The 15,243-nt window shown below is 42.8% G+C and overlaps 1 protein-coding gene across 1 annotated transcript in view; it reads left to right on the forward strand.

Annotated features, from left to right (window-relative positions):
- Positions 1-14,354, forward strand: part of GINS4 (GINS complex subunit 4) — a gene marked incomplete at both ends in the record, with an annotated part of 28,074 nt that extends 13,720 nt beyond the window's left edge. The window contains 5 exons of the mRNA XM_080709699.1: positions 3,733-3,846; positions 7,331-7,428; positions 7,588-7,676; positions 14,082-14,172; positions 14,258-14,354. Of these exons, the coding sequence (XP_080565825.1) occupies positions 3,733-3,846; positions 7,331-7,428; positions 7,588-7,676; positions 14,082-14,172; positions 14,258-14,354 (489 nt within the window). The remainder of the gene's footprint in view (positions 1-3,732; positions 3,847-7,330; positions 7,429-7,587; positions 7,677-14,081; positions 14,173-14,257) is intronic.
- Positions 14,355-15,243: the final 889 nt, after the last annotated feature.

Genomic DNA, 15,243 nt, shown 5'->3' on the forward strand with positions numbered 1-15,243 from the left:
AATCTCCCTGGGTTGAAATTTTACAGACCAACCCAGTGAAGGAGTAGCAGTGGCAGAGATACCACACCCTATTTGCAGCTCCCTGTGGGAAAACGCCCAGCCTGGCACCACCACGGTCTCGTGCATCCTCCATTGTTTATTTGGGATCATTCTATTGGGGGGACTCAATGCTATAATTTTTTCTCTTTTTAACTTTATTTTACGTATTTAAATCACTGATGCATATCAGGCGTGGTGGTGTACGCATGTAATCCTCGCGTTTGGGAGGCTGAGACATGAGGATCGCACAGGTTCGAAGCCAGCCTCAGCTACTTAGTGAGGCTCTCAGCAACTTAGTGATACCCTGTTTCCAAATAAAATACAAAATAGGTCTGGGAGTATAGCCTGGAGGTAGAAAGCCTCTGGGTTCCACCCCCAGTACCACACACACACACACACACACACACACACACACACACAAATAGATTAGACCACAAGGAGAATAGAATCTCGCTCATAGAAGATGATCACTCCAAAATCGAACGCATAATTAATAACTTAGAAAAGAAGATCAGACAGCAGTATTCTGACATTGAAGAAATATGGGCCCATTTTAAGAGAGCTAACCTAAGAGTAATTAGAATAGAGGAGGGGAAAGAAGGTGACACCAAAGGGATCAATAATCTCTTCAAAGAAATAATAGCAGAAAATTTTCCAAACATAGAGCAAGAGGTCAATACATAGGTCCAGGAAACCTATAGAATTCCCTTTAGACAGGATCAGAGAAAAGGTTCCTCACACCACATAATTGTCAAAATGACCAATGTGGAAGCCAAGCAGAGAATCTTAAAGGCAACAAAAACAAAGGCCAAGTGACATTCAGAGGCAAACCAATTGGAATCACTCCAGACTTCAAAAACCAAGTCATGAAAGCCAGAAGGCCTTGGAGTAACATATTTCAGACTCTTAAAGAAAACAAAAATTTCCTACCCAGCAAAACTATCTATCAAATTAGTTGGGGAAATAAGAAGCTTCCATGACAAACAGAAACTGAAGGAATTTATGTCTTCAAAACCAGCACTAGAGAAAATACTCAAATTAACTACAAAGAAGAAATAGGTCATACACACCAGAACCAGAGAAACAAGATTTTCCATCCAGCAGACAACTAAGCAAAGAAGAATAAACAGAATTTCAAACAGAAATAAAATCTTAACATGTTAGGAATTAAAAGTTATCTCTCAATAATCACACTGAATGTAAATGGCCTCAATTTCCCAATAAGAAGACATAAAGAGGCAAAATGGATTAAAAACCAGAATCCATCCATCTGCTGTTTACAAGAAACACACTTTACAAGTAAAGATAGTAACAAATTCAAGGTAAAGGGCTGGAGCAAGGTAATTCATGTTAAGTAGTCATCCTAACAAATGTGACGTAGTATTTCACTATAGTTTTTATTTGTATTTCCTTAATGATTAGATATATTAATGATGAGTAATATTCATGTGTTTATTGGTCATATAAAAATCTTTGGAGATTCGTTACCTATTTTAGTCTTGTACCTATTTCTAAATTGTATTGTTTGCTTTTATTGTTGCTATTTTTTAGGATTTCTATATAGAATATTAATATACCTTCAGATTTAAAACAGGGTCTCACTAATTTGCAGAGGGCCTCACTAAGTAGCTGAGGTTGTCTGCGAACCGCGATCCTCCAGTCTCAGCCTCCAAATGGTGGGATTACAAGCATGCACCACCATGCCCGGCTAAGCATTTGGGAATATTTTATCCCATTCTATCAGTAACTTTTAATTCTGTTTTCATTGTCTTTGGATGTACAATATTTTTTATTTTTTTATGAAGTTTGTTTATTCTTTCATTGCCTGTGGCTTTAGAATCATATCTAAGAAATCACTGCCAGTTTCAATGTTGTGAAGTTTTATGACCCATGTTTTTTTCTTAAACTTTATAGTTTTAAGATTTACATTTAGGTCTTTTATCTCTTTTGAGTTAATATTTGTATATGGTCTTAGGTAAGGGTCCAATTTTATGCCTTTTCATGTAATTGTTATTTTTCAACAATATTTAGAGAAAAGATTATTATTTACCAAATGTTCTTGGAAACCTTGTCAAAAATAACTTGGCCATATATGGAAGAGTTTATTTCTAGGCTTTTTATTTTACTCCACTTGTTTATATAACTGCCTTTATAGCAGTACTATACTGTTTTGATTATTGTTGCTTTATAAGGTTTGAAATCAGAAATTGTATATCTTCTAGCTGTGTTCTTTTTCGTGATTGTTTTGGGTGTTTAGAGTTCATATTTCATGTTAGGATAGATTTTTTTTCTGAAAATAAATAAATAAATGTATAAAAATAAAATAAATAAAAAATAAAAGAAAGTTGGAATTGAACACCAAAAAAAAAAATAATAATAATAATGCAATCACTTTGGAAAACAGTATGGAAGATCCTCAGAAGAAGGAAAACAAACTTACCATATAACCCAGCAATACCACCTCTGGGTATCTTCCAAAAAGAATGAAAACCAAAATACCAGACTAATGCATGAGCAACCATGTTCATAGATGCCCAATTCACCATTGCCAAACTGGAACCAGCCAAGATGTCCTTCAACAGATGAGTGGATTATAAAACTCTGGGATGTGTACACAGTGGAATTTGCCCAGCCATAAAGAACAAAATTATGGCATTTGCAGTGAAATGTCACAAAAAAAGAAGAAATCAGACGCTTTCCCTAATGTGCAAAAACTAGGGAGAAATGGGTAACAGGAGGAACTCTAGATGAAGAAGAGATCCTATAGAGAAGCAATTAAAGTGACCTATCTGAGCGGATGGTAGGGGGAAGAGGGAAATGCTTTAAAGAAAATGATGTACTTAAAGAAACATCAAAGTTAATCAGGAAACCAAGCATGGGAAGGAGGGAGGGGGAAGGTAGGGGTTAGGGATTGGGTTAGGGCTGATTGGGTGATGTGTGCATGTATATCTCAAGTTTTTTTTATCCTATTAAGAAGTATGACTACAATGCACCAATAAAATTTATTTTAAAAAATAAAATAAAAATAAAAAGAATAAAAAATAGAGCTGGGGTTGTAGCTTGGGGGTAGAATTCCCCTGGGTTCTATCGCTAATACGAAAACAAACAAACAAAACAAAACAAGCTCTGAGTTGCTGGGGGCCTCACTAAGCTGCAAAGACTGGCCTCAAATCTGCGATCCTCCCATGTCAGCCTCCCAGGTACTGGAATGACAGTGTGCACCCCCATGCCAGGCAGTGCTTGTGTTCCATTTGCTTCATGTCCATAGATTTCAGCTCCATGCTTAGGACATATCAGATGTTCAATAAATCTAGGTGGAAGAAATTTGGAAATGAGAACCTTTATATTGTAAGAGCTTTTTGTATTCCTTTGGCTGAACAATCATTGAGTCCTCATTACCAGTGCTGATGGTTGTTTTTTTTTTTTTTTTTTTTTTTGTGGTACTGGGGGTGGAACCCAGAGGCTTTCTACCTCCGGGCTATATTCCCAGACCTATTTTACATTTTATTTGGAAACAGGGTCTCACTAAGTTGCTGAGAGCCTCACTAAGTATCTGAGCCTCGCTTCGAACCTGTGCGATCCTCCTGTCTCAGCCTCCCAAGCGCGGGGATTACAAGCGTGCATCACTACACCCGGCACGGTTGTTGTTCTTTGACATTTTGTTTTTAATAAACTTTAGTTTCTCTTTGATAGGAAGAAAATCTTAGGAGAGCCAAGAAAGGGGATCTAAAAGTCAGTATCCACCGAATGGAGATGGAGCGGATCCGCTATGTCCTCAGCAGCTACTTGCGTTGTCGACTCACAAAGGTTTGACATGGAGATACCTGTAGACGTTAAGGCAGTGAAGTTTGTAATATCAACTGGGAAGAGGTTGGGACAGGGCCTGGAAGGGTCCCGGGCCTAAAGATGCTGCTAAGTGTCCAACCTCACTGTAGCCAAGAATAATAAGGAAGGTGAGAAGCTGCTTTGGGAAGCAGCCCAGGGGGAGTCACCGTAGACACTTCAGTCTATTTGGTATATGTATGGTGCTCATAGGGTTACTACAAGGCAGTACTGAGGGTGCAGTTATTTGCATTGGCCTGACAGGTAATACTGACCAGGAAGAACTAGTTTGCTCTTTTTTTTTTCTTTTGGTGGTGCTGGGGATTGAATGCAGGGTGTTCAGGAGCATTCTATCTATGAACTACACCCACAGCCCTATTTTTTATTATTTATTTTGAAACAAGCTCTTGCTAAGTTGCAGAAGGCCTCACTAAGTAATTGAGGCTGACCTTGAACTTAGAATCCTCCTGTCTCAGCCTCCCAACGGATTATAAGTGTGCGTCACCATGCCCAGTTCAAAGCTAGTTTTAAAATATATTTTGCATCTGTCAAACAGACATTGTCAAACAACATGATAATTTGACATTCTGCCTCCTTCTATCCAACATAAAATGAAGTTGTGAAACATTCATATTTTGTATGTTGTCTGTTTTAATCCTCGAAGATTCTTACTTTCTTGGAATTCCATTTGTCTCCTTAGTTATTTCTAATCCAACACATTATCTTCAATGCCAGAATGCTTCAGAGGTCTGAAGGCAGCCGTCATCTCATCCAGGTCTTCACTTCAGTTAAACAGTTCAACCACTTGGATCCATTTATTTTAATGACCTTTCCTCAATATCCTTCTCAAATTATACCACCTGGATTTATGATTAGTTAGTAGTACTGTTATGCCCAGTTCAAGAAGTCCCCAAAGACCACCAGGAGACCAACACCTTAAAAGCAAAGAGCCTTTATTCGGGCTTAAGCTCAGACTCTCAGACTTTACCGTTAGAGTGGATCCGTACTGAGAGTCCCTTCAGCAGTAGAGACGAAGCTTTTATGGTGGTTAGGGTAGGAGTGGGGGAACTAGCTACATCTGAGCAAGGTTGGTCCGGTGCAAAGGGATTGGTTGGTTTTATCAGTCAGTGTTCAGCTGGGCTAACAGCCAGTTCTTAGCTGACCAAGGTCACCTGGCTGCAGCTCTTTGGCTGATAGCTTTAGAGACAGAAGGATTTCGCTCTGCCTAAGTCTTATTAACAATTCAGGGTTCTTCAGTACTAGGGATTAAACTCAGGGGTATTCTACCTCTGAACTATACCTCTAGCCCTTTTTATTTTTTATTTTGAAACTGGGTCTCACTACATTGCTGAAGCTGACCTCAACCTTTCAGTCCTCTTGTCTCAGCCTCCCAAGGACTAGGATTATAGGCCACTGTGCCCAGTTTACCACCTGGAATCTTATTTATTTATTTGCTACTAGGGATTAAACCCAGTTGTACTGTACTCTGAGCTTTACCTCCAGTCTCATTTTACTTTTTTTTTTGTGTGTGTGTGTGGTCCTGGGGATGCAATCCAGGGGCCTCTACCTCCGAGCTACGCCCCTGACTTATATTTTATTTTGAAACAGGGTCTCATTAAGTTGCTGAAAGCCTCACTAAGTAGCTGAGGCTGGCTTCGAACCTGCGCAATTCTGTTTCAGCCTCCCAAGTACTGGAATTACAAGTGTGTGCCACCATGCCCAGCTACTTTTTGTTTTTGAAATAGGGTTTCACTAGATTGCTAAGAGTCTCTCTAGAAATATTTTATTAGAGACTTCCCTGCAGATTGATAGCTGTCCATACAACCAATATTTTTTTTGCAAGCTTAAGCAGTTTTTATTATTACAAAGGCAGAAAGAAAGGGACAGAAAAGCACTACATCAGAGTGTGACATAGTGGAGTGACTTGAAAATAAGACACTGACAACCAATATTCTTTATTCAAATATTTGTGAACCTCCCAATTTATACTGTCACCCAGTCCCACCTTCAGTTTGGTTTAAAAGACATAATCAGATGATATTCAAGAAACAGGTTCACAAACTGGGCATGGTGGTCCAGGCCTGTAATCCCAGTCCTTGAGAGGCTGAGACAGGAGGAGCACAGGTTTTAGGCCGGCCTCAGCAACTTCATAAAACCCAGTTTCAAAATAAGAAATGAAAAATAAAGGGCTAAGGATGGAGCTCAGTGATAGAGGTCCCCTGGGTTTAATCCTTGGTACCACAAAAGTCTTACATACATACATGTAAGAAAAATGTAAAAGGAAAAAGTAGACATATACTGTGACTCCCCACCCTGCCCCTAAGAACCAGGCCACTTGCCCTCTATTTTTATTTATTCTTTCCTTTTGGCCAGATAAATCTTCATGTTAGCTACATCCCTTTCTTTGATTTTACAAACGAACTCTTAAAATTGCCCATTCTAATACAGTGTTGCTATGGACGAGTGTGAAGGCCACTTGTCCATATTGAAAGCTGTACTACCGTTCCAATTTAGAAAATTCAGGAATTTGCCCATCTCCAAACTATCACAGCCTTTTCTAATTTTAGCTCATAGAAGAATGCCATGTACAATTACATAAAATGTTCAGTGGTATCCTTTCTTCTTCAGTATCAATTTTCACATTTTCTTTTACGAAAGCCTCCCATCCATTTTGAGCTGTCTTCCTTTTTAGTCTTTATCTTCTCTCTGATCTTTTGGAAACCTGTCCAGAGCATGGATCCTGTCATTAGAAGGAGTCTTAACCAGAGTCAGGCATGGTGGCACATACCTGTAATCTTAGTAATCGGGAGGCTGAGACAGGAAGATTGATCACAGGTTCAAGGCTAGCCTCAGCAACTCAGCAAGACTCTCAGCAATTTAGTGAGGTCATCTCTCCAAATAAAAATGAAAATAGAGTTGGGCATGTAGCTCGGAAGTAGAATGCCCCTGAGTTCAATCCCTGATACCAAGAAAAAAATTAAGGAAGGAGGGGAGCTGGGAGTCTTACTCATGAAAACCTGTCAGTTTGTCAAGTTTTACCCTTTTTTTTTTTTTTTTTTTTTTGTAGTGTTGGAGATTGAACCCAGAGCCCAGAATGCAAAAATTCTATTACTAATCTAAAACCCAGCCCCTTGTCCATATTTAAACTAACCTCAGCTGTGTGTAGTGGCGCACACTTGTAATCCCAGTGCTTAGGAGGCTGAGACAGGAGGATTGCATAGGTTCGAAGCCAGCCTCAGCTACTTAGTGAGGCTCTCAGCAACTTAGACCCTGTTTCCAAATAAAGTATAAAGTAGGTCTGGGAGTATAGCCTGAGGTAGAAAAGCCCCTGGGTTTCACCCCCAGTACCACAAAAAATGAAAATAAAATAAAATAAATAAATAAACTAACCTCAGCCTCTTTCCAAAGCAGTTATGTTTGACACTTGAATCCCGACAGATATTTGCATGGTCTTTATTTATACTCACAGATAGAGAAGTTTTTCCCTCACGTCCTGGAGAAGGAGAAAATGCGGCCTGAAGGGGAACCCTCCAGCCTCTCCCCAGAGGAGTTTGTCTTTGCTAAAGAGTGAGTGAGCAGCAAGCGGGGGACTCTGCCCTTGGCTTGTGAGCTTGCATTTGGGTGGTTGCCCCCATGAAGCCCTTCCAGAGCCTTACCCGTTGTTGATAGCCAGGTGACTCCTAGCAGTCAATGTGTGCCACAGCTGTTTGAACTTCTGTGTTTCAGGTACATGGCTCACACAGAAGCCTATCTGAAAAACGTTGCCTTAAAGCACATGCCTCCGAACTTACAGAAGGTAGACCTCTTAAGGGCAGGTAAGCAGGACCATGTCTTTCAGCCCAGAATCAAAGTGCTGTGGTTTACATCCAAGTATCATCAGGTGCCTAAGAGTAGGATATTGGTCTTCGCTCTTTTTCCCCTTCAAATATGGAAAAATAAGTATGTAGATGGGCAGCAAAGAGAAAAAAAGATTTGGGTTTAAACCAAAATTAGCCAGGTGTGGTGGGGCACACCTGTAATTCCAGTACCTGGGAAAGTAAGACAGGAGGATCACAGGTTTGAAGCCAGTCTCAGCAACTTAGCAAGGCCAGTTTCAAAAATAAAAATGGCAGCCAGGCGTGGTAGTGCACGCTTATAATCCCAGCACTTGGAAGGCTGAGACAGGAGGATCGCACAGGTTCGAAGCCAGCCTCAGCTACTTAGTGAGACTCTCAGCAACTTAGTGAGACCCTGTTTCCAAATAAAATATAAAATAGGTCTGGGAGTATATCCTGGAGGTAGAAAGCCCCTGGATTCCACCCCCAGTACCACAAAAAAATAAAAATAAATAAAAATAAAAATGGCTGGGATTGTGGCTCAGAGATAAAATGCCCCTGGATTCAATCTCCAATACTACTACTACTACTACCACTATTACTACTACTATAACTACTACTACTGGTAATAATAGTAATGATGATGATAATGATATAATTAAAAGCAGATACCAAGGTTGCTATTTCAGTTACATTCGTGTCCTTCAGGTTAGGTTGAGCCTATGTTCTTTTCCTATCATTCTAGACAGAGACTCATTTAGTACTAAGCTGTCTATCCCCTCAGCAGCCATATGCAATGTACTAGTCTCTCCTTTTTGTGTTTGGTACTGAGAGTTGAACCCAGAGTTATTCTACCTCAGAGCTACCCCTCCCCGGCCCTTTTTATTTTTTATTTTGAAACAGGGTCTCACTAAGTTGCCGAGGCTGGCCTTGAACCTGTAATCCTCCTCACCGTCCCAAGTACTGGGATAACAGGAGTGCTCCACCACACCAGCTGTACTGGGCTCTTGTGAGCACTGGGATGTGGAGGTCATGCCAACATCACTTCAGCTCTCAGGGCCAGTAGGCTTTTCTTCACAGATTTCAGAATGCTAGGGCCTCTCCAGCTAGAAGAGAAGACTTAAATAGAAAGTTGGGAAACCATAGTGGGTTTCTTAGTTGCTTCTAAGGGCTGCTTATCCCTTTGTGAGACTTTCTCTACCTCTGAGCTACACCCCCAGCCCTTTTTATTTTTTATTTTTAAAACAGGGTCTCAGCTGGGCATGGTGGCACACGCGTGTAATCCCTGCGCTTGGGAGGTGGAGACAGGAGAATCGTGCTGGCTTAAGAGACCCTGTTTCCAAATTAAAATAAATAAATAAATAAATAAATAAATAAATAAATAAATAAAAATAAAATATATATATATATAGGTCTGGGAGTGTAGCCCGGAGGTAGAAGAGCTTCCAGGAACCCCAGTACCACCCTCCCCCACAAAAAACAGGGTCTCACTAAGTTGCCAAGGCTGGCCTCCTGCCTATGTTCTTCCTGTCTCAGACATCCAGATCCTGGGGTCACTACCACGCCCTGCAGGAAAGGGTGAGTGTGAGGGCAGGAAAGCAGAGGAGTGAAGGGTGTTGAGCCAGACCTCCACCCAAGCCCTCCCATATTGGCACTGAATTCCAGCCAAGTTGAGGAGAGCATTAGCAACACTTAATCTTAACCCATCAGCTGGGCTAGTTGGTGAAATCCATGTTCCACAGTGTTTTCATATCCTGCCATCTGAGCCAGACCTTTTGAGGCAAAATTTCCAGAGCAGATCTGCAGGAGACCTGGAGCTCCAATTCAGACGCTGAGCTTGTGGGCCCTGGAAATTCACCTCTGCTTAGGTAGAGCTGACTCCACTTTGCTGGGACCTTGTGGCAGTGGGATGCTGTTAGCCCTATGAGCTGCTCATGGTTCTGGGGGCTGAGAAGGCCAGGATCATGGTGCCAGAAGATGTGCTATCTGGTGAGGACCTGGCCCCCATCATGGTGGCCCCCATCATGGTGTCTTCTGTGTGTCATCACAGGGCAAAAGGAAAGGGGAAAGAAGCTATCTTAGGCCCCCTCCCTCCCCTCTTTTCCTTCCTTTCACACTGGGGATCAGACCCAGGGTCTAGCCCATGGTAGGCAAGTGCTCTTCCTCTGAGGTACACCACTAGCCCTCCTTCACCTTCTTTTATAAAGATGCTAATACTGGGCTGGGGTGTGGCTCAATGATAGAGCATTTGCCTAGAGTACACAAGGCCCAAGAAGAAAATAAAGTTACTAATACCATTCTCTGATGTCTTAATCTCCTTTTTATAAAGACACCAGTCAGATAGGATCTGGGCCTGCCCAAATAACCTCATTTAAATTTGTCTGCTTAGGCTGGGCGTGGCACAGGCTTGTAGTCCCAGCATTTGGGAGGCAGAGACCAGAGGATGCTGTTAGTGAATAGCCTCAGCTACTCAGCGAGACCCTTTGCAACTCAGGGAAACAATTTATATTGGGCTGGGGGTGTAGCTTGGAGGTACGATGCTCCTTGGTTCCATTCTCAGTACCAAAAAAATAAAAATAAATAAATGGATCTCCTTAAAAGCCCTGTCTCTGGACATTCTGAGGTCCTGAGAATTAGAACTTCCACATGTGAATTTGGGGCACAGGGTGCAAGTTATCTCAATGCCAAGAGCAAACCACCCCCACATCAGATTTGTGGAGCTGTGATTAATCATTTTGTTGAGCCTGCCTAAGGGAAACAAAGGCCTACTGCACTTCCCTCCTTTTGCCAGCCACTGGTGCCTGCACTTTAGTAAAGCGGTCACTGCCCAGCCAATCTCCAGTTGGTCATGTCAGCCGATGGGCGTGCATATGAATTCCTGGAAGTGGATCTAGGCCATTGCCCCAGCACTCCTACTTGACACTCATGGACACATCCTAAGATACTCACGTGTTGCTTGTGTTAGATCCCTGCCAAGGACAAACACCAGGCTCCTGGAACTGGAAGTGGCATGGCAGAAATAGGCAGCCCTGGTAGGTAGGCTTGTTGGAACCTTGGCGGAGTTTCTGGAACTAGAGGCTACCCAGTGGGCCAAGTCAACTCTGGTGAAGTTGGAGTTTCTCCAACAGGTCCAGAGCTCTGGAGCATCTCAGGGACCCTCCTCAGGTGTTTTTGGATTTTGTTGTTCTGGGTTTTTTTGGTACTGGGGATTGAACCCAGGGATATTGTATTCTACCTACAGGATATACCTCCAACTCTTTTTTATTTTGAAGCAGGGTCTCACTGAGTTGTTAAGGGCCTCGCTAAGTTGCTGAGGCTGGCCATGGGCCTGCAGTCCTCTTGTCTCAGCCTCCCAAGTACTGGGAAAACAGGTATGCACCACCGTACCCACCCTCCTAAGACTTTTGGAGATAGGTATCTTAAATCTCTTCCCATAGGTGAGAGCCCCACAGTCATGAAACCTGAGCTGAGCTCCTAGAATGAGAACTCTGGATCTGAGGTTGATGTGGTCCTCTAGGTGCAAATGGGAGAGCAGGAGACAGCTATCAGGGATCAGCCTAGTGTGGGGGCACTTACTGGAAAGGTTAGAAGAAAATGGGCGGCAATAACTTCTTAACCTGTAATTGATCAGTGATGGATCACTTCTAATAAGGACGTATGCTCTCTAGTCTAACATTCAAGACTCACCACATGACCCAAACTTTCTCTTGTTCTCTCCTTCATATGTTTCCTGCCCCAGCTATTGCTACTGCATTCCAGGCTCATTTTTCTTCTTCAAGTCTTAGGCTTTCCTTCAAAGCCCACATCTCCCCCTTCTCCTCTCATTAGTGTATGCTGCTAAATGCGTGGCGACCACCTCATCTAGAAAGACAATGTGCTAGTCAGGTGCAATGGTGAACACCTGGGTCCCAGTACTTGGGATGCTGAGATGGGAGGATCACAGGGTGGATGTCAGCCTCAGCGACTTGGCAAGACCCTGTTTCAAAATAAAAGATAAGGAGCTGAGCATAGTGGACACACTTGTAATTCCAGCACTTGGGAGGCTGAGACAAGAGGATTGCACGTTCACAGCTAGCCTCAGCTACTTAGTGAGGTTCTCAACAACTTAGTGAGATACTGGTTCAAATTAAAGAATAAAAAATTAGCTGGGCGTAGTGGCGCATGCTTGTAATCCCAGTACTTGGGAGACTGAGACAGGAGGATCGCACAGGTACGAAGCCAGCCTTGCTACTTAGTGAGGCTTTCAGCAACTTGGACCCTATTTCAAAATAAAATATAAAATAGGTCTGGGAGTGTAGCCCTGAGGTAGAAGGCCCCTGGGTTTTATCCCAAGTACCACAAAAATAGATAAATAAATAAGAATAAAAAATTAAGGCTGGAGTTTTAACTCAGAGGTAGAAAGCCCCTGGGTCCAATCTCTAGTTACCACAAAAATAAATAAAAGGTAAAAAGGAATAGAGGGGTAGCTTGGAGATAGCACAACCCTGGGTTTAATCCCCAATAACAACAACAAAAAAAAGACCACGTGCTGTGCTTGCCTGTTCAGTAGTCTGCCATTTCGCTTTTCAAGGTTTTTCCTCCCCCGCAGTCAACCATAACCCAGAAATAGTAAGTGGAAATTTCTAGAAATAAATAATGCATAAGCTTTAAATTATTTATCCTTCTGACTAGCATAATGATATCTTCCTTATCAGATCCATTGTCACACATGGCCATTTATCTTGCTTCGTCTCATGGGGATGCAGTACTGGGGATAGATCCCAGGGGCATTCTACCTCCAAGCGACACCTCCAGCCCTATTTTTTATTTATTTTGAAACAGGGTCTCACTGACTTGCAAAGGACCTTACTAAGGTAGCTGAGGCCATCCTCCAGCTGTGATCCTCCAGTCTTAGCCTCCCTAATCCTAGGATTACAAGCATGTGCCACCATGCCCAGTATGAGTATAGTATTTTATAAGGTATATTAGAATTGCTCTTATTGCCAGCTGTGGTAGTGCACACCTATAATCTCACGACTTCGGAGGTTGAGACAGGAAGAATGCAAGTTCAAGGTTAGCTTCAGCAACTTAGCAAGGCCCTGTTTCAAAATAAAACTTTTTAGCCAGGTGTGTGGTATGCCCTATAATACCAGCACTTGGGAGGCTGAGAAATGAGGATCGCAGATTTAAACTCAGCCCCAGCAACTTAGCAAGACCTGTTTCCAAGTAAAAATAGGGCTGGGTATGTAGGTCTGAGGTAGAATGTCCCTCGATTCAATCCTCAGTACTGCAAAATAATAATAGTTTTCAAAAGGGACTGAGCAGGGCATGGTGGCACACACTTGTATTCCCAGTACTTTAGAGGCTGAGACAGGATCGCAGGTTCACAGCCAGCCTCAGCTATTAGTGAGACCCTATTTCAAAGAATAAAAAATAGGGCTGGGGGTTGGGCTTGGAGGTAGACTGTCCAGCACCATCATATATATATAATTTTTTTTTTTTTTTTTGGTGGTACTAGGGATAGAATCCAGGGGCATTCTACTTCAAGCTATACCCCCAGCCCGATTTTTTTTATTCTTTATTTGGAAACAGGGTCTCACTGAATTGCTGAGAGCCTCAGTAAGTAGTGGAGGCTGGCCTCGAACCTACGCAAAACTCCTGTCTCAGCCTCCCAAGTACTGGGATTACAAGTGTGTGCTACCACACCCGGCTTTTTTTTTTTTTTTTTAATTTTAAAACAGGGTCTCACTGAGTTGCAGAGGTCCTCACTAAGTAGCTGAGGCTTTTTGCGAACCGAAGTTTGCCTGTCGCTAAAGAATAAAGTAGGGCTGGGGGTATTGCTTGGAGGTAGAATTCCCCTGGCTTCCAACCCCAGTACCATCCCCTCAAAAATTATACTTTATCATAGCTGTATATATATGTGTGTGTGTGTATATATATGTGTGTATACACACACACACACACAGGCTTAGTTGCTGTCCAAGTTTTGGTACTCCATCCATCCCTTCCCTGTACCTTGTAAGTATACAGCATTTGCTGAATGAGTGCTTCTTTGTTTTGTTTTTTGATTGTTGCGGGTCTGGGGATGGAACCCAGGGGCATTCTACTCCAAGCTACAACCCCAGCCCTATTATTATATTCTTTATTTTGAAACCAAGTCTCACTGACTTGCAAAGGGCCCCACGAAGTAGCTGAGGCTGTCCAGGAACCGTGATCCTCCTGTCTCAGCCTCCCGAATGCTGGGATGACAAGCGTGCGCCACCACGCCCGGCTGAGTGGTTGTTTTAAGAAGCCAGATCTCCCCCCTTGCCGCCTTCCCCAGATTCTTCACCTCAGGTTCCTGGTGCCTGATACCATTAACCCCGTGACTTCCCATGGCACGTTGCTTTTGTGTGCTTTCTGACTGCATTATTGTTTTCCTGGCAGTCCCCAAACCAGACCTAGATTCGTATGTGTTTCTGAGAGTGAAAGAACGACAAGAAAATATAATGGTGGAACCAGAAGCAGATGAGCAGAGGTGAGTGAGGAGTCTGCAGAGTAGAAAATATCCTGGTAACGGGGCCACCAAGCTCTACAGCAAATTGTTTCTCCTCCTTTTTTAGGGACTACGTGATTGACTTGGAAGAGGGTTCGCAGCACCTGATTCGTTATAAAACCATCGCACCTCTGGTTATTTCTGGAGCCGTACAACTCATTTAAAACCAAAAATAAGCTGGGCATGGTGGCGCCCGCCTGTAATCCCAGTATTTGGGAGGCTAAGACAAGAGGATTGCAGGTTCAAGGCCTGCCTCAGCAACTTGGTGAGACCTTCAGCAATTGCGACCCTGTTTGAAAATCAAAAATAAAATAAGTCTGGGGGTCAATAGCTCAGAGGTAGAATGCCCCTGACTCAATCCCCTGTACCAAAAAATAATAATAAAAATAAATAAACAATGAAGACATGGAATAAATGAAATAGTAGATACTCCTCACATCATGAAGAACAATAATGAGGTCTTCTCCATAAATAGGCTTTTCTTAGCAATGCTGTGGATCACTTGGGCATTGACAGGCAGTGAAAGCAGAACTCCTACGATGGCCATACCATCCTCTTCACTTTCTCCCGTTTTAGTCAGGATCAGCAGGCGGGGCCATTGCTCTGTTTATCCTGCGTACTAGGTAAGTAGACTCACTGTGTGCCTTTTCTGTGCTGTTTCGCAAGCTCAGGAAAGAGGTGAAAGTAATGGGTGGTTTGGCATCACTGCCTTGGTCAGAGGATGAATCAGCCCCATCTGATGACAGGAGGAGACCTCATGAGTCTTCCTGGGAAGAAGGTTGTAAATAGAGTAAAAATCCAGGTGCAGTGGCACACACCTGTGAGCCCTGTACCTGGGGGGCTGAGAGGAGGCTTGTTGGTTTGAGGCAAGCCTCAGCAACTTAACAAGACTTGCTTTTAAAATTAAAAGGTGAGCCAGGCGTGGTGGCACATGCTCGGTATCTCAGCATTTGGGAGGCTGAGACAGGAGGATCTGGGTTCAAGGACAACTTCAGCTACTACTTAATGAGGCCCTTTGCAACTCCGTGAGACCCTGTTTCAAAATAAAGACTA

This window comes from Muscardinus avellanarius (assembly GCF_963383645.1).
Source record: "Muscardinus avellanarius genome assembly, chromosome: 14".
NCBI classification, from domain to species: domain Eukaryota; kingdom Metazoa; phylum Chordata; class Mammalia; order Rodentia; family Gliridae; genus Muscardinus; species Muscardinus avellanarius.